We start from the raw sequence: 6,807 nt of genomic DNA, 5'->3' as shown, positions 1-6,807 counted from the left end.
CCCTCACAATTAAGCACGAAAATTACATGAAAAATTTGAGAATAGGATTAATTAAGTATTCATCTCAAAAGGTAAGTGATCAACTCAAATAAACTCTGACTCACATATATATCTTAAATATTCAATGCAGGGTCAACTTTTCTCTCCACTGTATTATCTTCAAGTTGGTTGAAATAATCTTCAAATTGTAAATATGAGACAATTCTTAAATTGAGCTTTGATTTAGTTAAATCTTTTATAAAAAGCATCTCTTTGATTAAGCTTTGAATAGTTTTTTTTAATTCTTTTAGCTTATGCTTTTTATCAATGAACTTTCTATTCATTACAAATAATATTTGAAATAAATTGACCTTGATAGATTCATGTCAAATAGTGAATGCATGATGGCAAATTTTGCCTAGTCTTATATTTTTGAGATGGAATGAGAAGTATGTTGGCAATTAAGTTATAATGAATTTGACTCATTATTGTTCTATAGTTGTTGACACTATGGTATTTTTTATTTCACTTTATTGTAGCCATGAATTTTAGTGTACCAAGATGCAATCACAATTTTAATTAATAATGACTTGTTATTATGTTACAGGTGTTGAAACTTTGATAATTTTTTTCTTTGAGCGTGTGTTTGGTGTGGTAGAAATAACTACTAAAGGGAGAAATAATCGCAGAACTGAACTCAGCTGAGCTGAGCTGAAATGCTCGGTACTTTCGCGGTTTTGTTGGCAAGAAGTAGCACAAAAATATTTTTAGAAAATATGGGTCCCATCAATAAGAACTTCTTGGCAAAAATGAGAAGAAAAGCAAGAAAATGAACAGTACTTGCCAAAACAGTGCTCAACCAGCTGGTCATGCACCCAATCCCGCTGCATGAATGTTTCTTTTATTTAATATTAATTTTCTTTTTCTTTTCTTTTTTTACCTATTAAACAATTTTTATTTTTTATTTTTATTTTACTTTATTTTTTTTTCTATAAAACAACCTCTATTTTTATTCTGTTTCTTTTCTTATCTACTGCTTTCCCTCCCTCTATTTTTTCTCTCCCAATCAAATATAGCCTTCAGTGATTGTAGCCATGAATTTCGGTGTACCAAGTTGAAATCACTATTAGTTAACAATCTCATGCTGAACTTGCTATTTCAAATATGAATTTGTGGTAACTATATTTATTTTCTTATTATCTGTGGGGTTAAAAAAATGGTTAAATTAATTATTTTATTTCATTTTATTTTTAGGAAGTATTCATGGATGCATGCGGATACTTACAAATACCACAATATTTCATAGATAGTGTTCTGGTAAGTTACCAAATGATTATGGACAAAAAAAATTCATCTAACAAATAAGATAGCAAGTAACTCTTATTTAGAACCACCTGGCTTGTCATTCCTAATCACACCTCAATCATTTGAATTACAAAGAATTTTATATTAGGGTAGGTACTTGATAGATTCGGATGATTTATATAGATATTTAAAAGTTTAACTTTGATTCATATTAGTATAAAAAATTATATTATCATGTAATTAAAAAATCTAAATATATTTTTTAAAATAATTACAACAATATGACAATTATTGAATAAATAATAGTGTAAAAAAAACATTAACATTATCAATGTATTTTAATCAGCCTCTTAAAATAATAGTTATTATGACACCTTGTACCTATAAAACATATCTAACCTAGAATATTCATGTATAATCGTTTCAATTTTTTGTGTCGGGATCAATAAAATGACAAACTCTATTATCATTTAGACTTGAAACTAAATAACGATCTATAAAATGTTTAAAGAATATTAATTAAAATTAATAAATTATTTTCTTGAAAATTACAATAAAAATATAATAATAAATATTATAGCTGACCAAAAATAGTAATAAATATTATATTTGTATAAGAAAAAAACTATTTTTGTTTCTTAAAAAAAAAACTAATTCTCGATCCTAATTATCTGTGTCAAAGGGGCAGCGATATCTCCAAGGCTCCAACAGCGATTATGATGACACCAGAGTCACAATCCAATACCAACTCCAAGTCTCCAATGTTATGTTTATTTGATGGAAAATATTAATTAAAATTACAAGCGTCATCAAAGTTATTCTACCCAGTTTTTTAAAAGAAAAATACAAATTTATAGTCATACATACACTGCTAAATACTGATGTTTGTTAGAAAACTTTGTCATAGCTAGAAATTAAAACTGATATCTGCAGGTGTTCTCTCTCAAATCTCAACGGAGTTTTTTTTTTTTTATGGATGAGACTCCTGCCAAAGAGTTTATGTCTTGTTCTTTCCTATAAACTCTCATCATGCTCTCAAATTATCGTTGGACCTTTTATCTTGACTATACATGAATAATTGTATTGTGTATCTTTCTTTCTCTTTATCTTACTTAAAAATCTCATCATGAGACATGAGTAATGATATTCTTTATTTATTTTACTTTTCAATTTATCTTTTTGTTCTTGATACATCATATTCATTGATGGATGCACTTGTTCAAGTGGGAGAGTCTCGGGCCTCCAATTTTTTAATTTAAAATTGTCTAGCATGTTAGGTTAATTATTTTTAGAATAAATAGTTTATACATTCATAATGTAAATGAATTTTATATTACTATTTAATAAAAAATTATCATGTACGATAAATGATAAAATTATTTTTGGTGAAAAATGATAAATTTGTGAATTTTATAACAGTTTTCTTAAAATTTATATTTATCATATTTTTTATTAATTGACAGACAACGTATTTTTTTTATTGATAGTACATCAAAGTTAAACTCCTATTTTTATTTTGTTGAGGGTCTAAGGGACAAATTCAGGAGTATACTAAAGGAGACAAAAAAAAATTACATAATTATTTAAATATCTAACTTCTAATTATAAATAATTATTTAAATAATTAATTTAATTAAAATATTTATTATTGATTTTATGTATAAAATTAGAGATAAGATGGACTACTTGAAGGAAATTAAGCAAATATCTACTAAAAAAATCTATTTTTCTTATGCATTTTTTTCTATTAATATCTTTTTAATTTGACATCGGAACAAAGAGATGAGCAGCAACGCGAAAACAGATAGATGAACAACAACGTTGGCCAGAGAAACGAGCAGCAACACCGATCAGTTGAGAAGGCCGCGATGGACGACATCGGTGGTGGCTACAAAAGACAGAAAGCACTCGAGAGACTTGAAAGAAAGAGCATTAATCAAATAGGGTTTTAGTCTTTAAAAGTGTAAAAGGATAATTAAAGTAAGGGCAATTAATATATATATATATATATATATATATATATATATATATATATATATATATATATATATATATATTACTTATACTCGTGTTTGTGTCTAGTACTATCGTTTCTTAGTTTGAATATAAGAATGAATGAGATTTTTTGTTTAAACACAAATACACAAATTAGTACTATACTACTATCATATCTTAGCTCGACCCTACTAAATACTAATTGCCATCCTAAATCTTAGTGGAGAAGTTGAGAATGAGAGAATTAAATTCTAAAGTCAACATTCTAGGACAAAGATATTCTTAATTTAGATGGATTAGCTAGCGAGGCGCGACATAATCTACTGTTTCAGCAGAGTCTCAAGATCCCACGTTGCCGGCTCCGGCAAATAAAGTGGCCCAAGTGACATAATGAAGAATGTATTTTTAGCTATATATATATAAAGCTGCTTAGATAAAACGAATTTAGACGGCTTCGCTTGATTCACTTGGGTCATATATTTACCTGCTACTCACCTTATTGGAATTCTATGCTTCTATTTTCCTTACAGAAAGTGATGTTTCCATGGAATATCTATTTGTCCACTTATCATGTTTTCTTTTAAAATGATAAACTGCACCGTATATCAACAAATCACACTAAAAATAACTAATCAAGTTTTCTAACAAAAATTATTCATCCACAAAACGGTTTATGTGAGAGAAAGCAAAGGAGGAAAATGTGAAATATTAATCTTTTAGTTAGGGAATGAATGGAGGACACTTGGTGTTAGGTAATTAATACTTTCACAAATAAAATTATTCATACCCATAAAGAATCGTAAGAACAAAGATTAGAATAGGAAAATTAATAACAAACACAAGAATTTAATGTGGTTTGGCACCTCTTGCTTACGTTTTCGGAATCATCTCAAAAATATTTTTTTATCACAAAAATGATTACAAGATTATAATCTACCCCAAATAGTGTATCATTCTATCAACCCGAGTACCTCAGTCAATGGTCACAAGAAATAATAACACTCTCACACAAATACACTTTTCTTTCAACAAAGTGACTTTAGTTCATAATCTTTCTTATCAGACACTCCCTTCATGTATGATTTCTCCACTAATTCTGTTTTCTATTTATAATGAAGATTGTAACCAAACTATAATAAATAAGTTTTCTTAGAAATTAAAAATAACTTTCAATGCATCAATTTAAATAAGTTTCATCTAATAAAATGTAATATTCTATTTTACATTTAAGTCACTTAAATTTTAGTGATAAAAATTTAATTATAAAAATTTAATTTTCAATATGCATGCATTTTATCTTTTGACTTGAAATTCTATAATTCTTGAAAAGTATATTTAAGTTTCTAGTCTCAATTATTTTTTAAAGATTATATAGAATCTATTCTCACAAAATTAATTTTAAAGTAGTACTACTATTAAATATAATTAAAATATATTTAAATTAATTTTGACTATAATTTATTAAAAATTGAGAATTAAGTCTCCAATATTAACAAACGACTCATGGAAATTCGACTTCTAGGAATTCAAAAAAAGCTCATGAAAAACACCAGTAATACATTTTAAAAATATTTTTTGTTATTGATTTAAGTTTATTAAAATCACAGAATTTTGTAAATTTTTATTCTTATTTGATGAATTTCATTTATAATTTTTAATACATTTCCTAATAGTAAAATATGTTTAAAATTATTCTATTAACATAAAAATATTTATCATCCATTCATTTTACATTTCTCTTTTCTTTACATCATAATATTTTAAAAAAATTATAATAATATTTTTCTAAGATTTTATGTAATTACACAAATATTCCATTTTTTTACCTTCACATTTATCTCCCTTGTAAGGGGATGTTACAATAAATTTGAGATTTGAGGGATGATAAAAGAGTATCAATGTTTTTAAATATATAAGGAATGTTAATATAATGTATTCAAACTTAAATGAGAGTTAGTATAGAAAAATTAAAAATAATAAAATTATACTCATAAATAGATCATAGAATGTTGTTGTAATTTATTCTAATATTTATTCTTTTTGTTTTGATCATATTAAATACTATCATTATCATATGCATCAGTTATTGTTATTATTTTTCCTTGCATGTTATATATTGTGATCACTCAATTTCATGGGCAGTGGAATATCATTACTCTCTACTACAACTACAAGCACTTCTCAACTACCCATGTACTATAATTCCTCTTGCTATCTTATTCATCAAGGTTCCCTCCTTTCACCACGTTTATATATAAATCACATTTCCCAATTCCCACGCACACAAACCCAAACCTCAACTTAAAAAAATAACAAACATCTCCCCATGACTTCCACTCCCGGCGACGACCCTAACGCGGCGGAGAGCAGCGCGCTCTCCGCCATCCACCCCGACATAATCCAAACCCACATCCTCACGCGCCTCCCCGGCCCCGCCCTGGCCTCCGCCACAGCCACGTGCTCCCAACTCCACTCACTCTCCTCCCACGACCCCCTCTGGCTCAACGCCTGCCACGCCACGTGGCCTTCCACCCTCACGCCACGAGTCCGCCACGTCATCGACACGTTCCCCAATGCCGCGCGCTCTTTCTTCGCCGACTCCTTCCCCTCCTCGCACTCACTTTCCTCCAATAAAACTACTTTTTCTTCAAACGATCCTAACCGCACGCCAGAACTCATCTCAGCCGTTGATCTATTCCACAACGAGAGCCTCTTATTCTCCAAGGTAGTGGAGACCGAAACCGTGACCGGGTGGTTCCGGTGCTCGCCTTTCAGAATCGACCTGGTCGACCCGAAGCACGCGGTGAAAACGGGGGTGAAGTACCCGGTCGACGAGGACACGTGTCGGGAGCTGGAAGAAAGCCTGAGGCTGACGTGGATTTTGGTGGACCCCACGGGGAAACGTGCGGTGGATGTCTCGAGTGGAAAGGTAGTGGCGTTGGAGAAACACTGGCTGAGCGGGGAGGTGGTGGTGCGGTTCGCGACGGAGGCGGGGGCGGCGCTGTGTAGTGTGGCGGTGACGTGGGGGACTGAGATGCAAATAAAAGAAATTAGTTTTCAGATGGAGGACGTGGATGGGGTGCAGATGAACGGGAGGGATAGTTTGGTAATTTTACAAGGTGTGTTGGAGGGTGAGAGAAGGTGGAAGAAGAAGAAGGAAGAGGGTGGAGAGGGGTATAGAGTTTTTTTGAAGAGAAAGAAAGAGAGGAAAGAAGGGAAGGTGAGGGCAGAAGGGAGATTGGACATGTTATGTGTGGGTCTCGCCGTGGTGACTATGGTTGCATCTTCTCTTTTTCTTTTGTGGAGATGGCATCACTAACTAACCTTGCTAGACAACTAGGTGGTTAGTGAGGAGTGACACTTCCCCGGCCCAACAACTTTTTTTTTCCCACTTTCTATGGTTTGAATGACCTTAACATTAACATGGGACTCAAAATGTCAAAGGACTAGTAATAAACATCTATTCATAGCAAGAAATCTCCAACAAGTTTGAATCATGAGTATGTATCACGTATAATAATGGACATA

General features: G+C 31.1%; 1 protein-coding gene across 1 annotated transcript; it reads left to right on the top strand.

Moving 5' to 3' along the window:
• The first annotated feature begins 5,605 nt into the window (after nt 1–5,605).
• LOC100792841 (probable F-box protein At2g36090) lies at nt 5,606–6,598 on the top strand. Its single transcript, XM_003537028.1, has one exon. The coding sequence runs from the start codon at nt 5,606–5,608 to the stop codon at nt 6,596–6,598; it is 993 nt and encodes a 330-aa protein (XP_003537076.1).
• Nucleotides 6,599–6,807: the final 209 nt, after the last annotated feature.

This window comes from Glycine max, chromosome 10 (genome assembly GCF_000004515.6).
Source record: "Glycine max cultivar Williams 82 chromosome 10, Glycine_max_v4.0, whole genome shotgun sequence".
NCBI classification, from domain to species: domain Eukaryota; kingdom Viridiplantae; phylum Streptophyta; class Magnoliopsida; order Fabales; family Fabaceae; genus Glycine; species Glycine max.
This window is presented reverse-complemented; position numbering and strand designations above follow the sequence as displayed.

Bases quoted from the DNA above. Each gene is read 5' to 3' on its own strand.
- LOC100792841 (XM_003537028.1), top strand. From the start codon at position 5,606: ATGACTTCCACTCCCGGCGACGACCCTAACGCGGCGGAGAGCAGCGCG.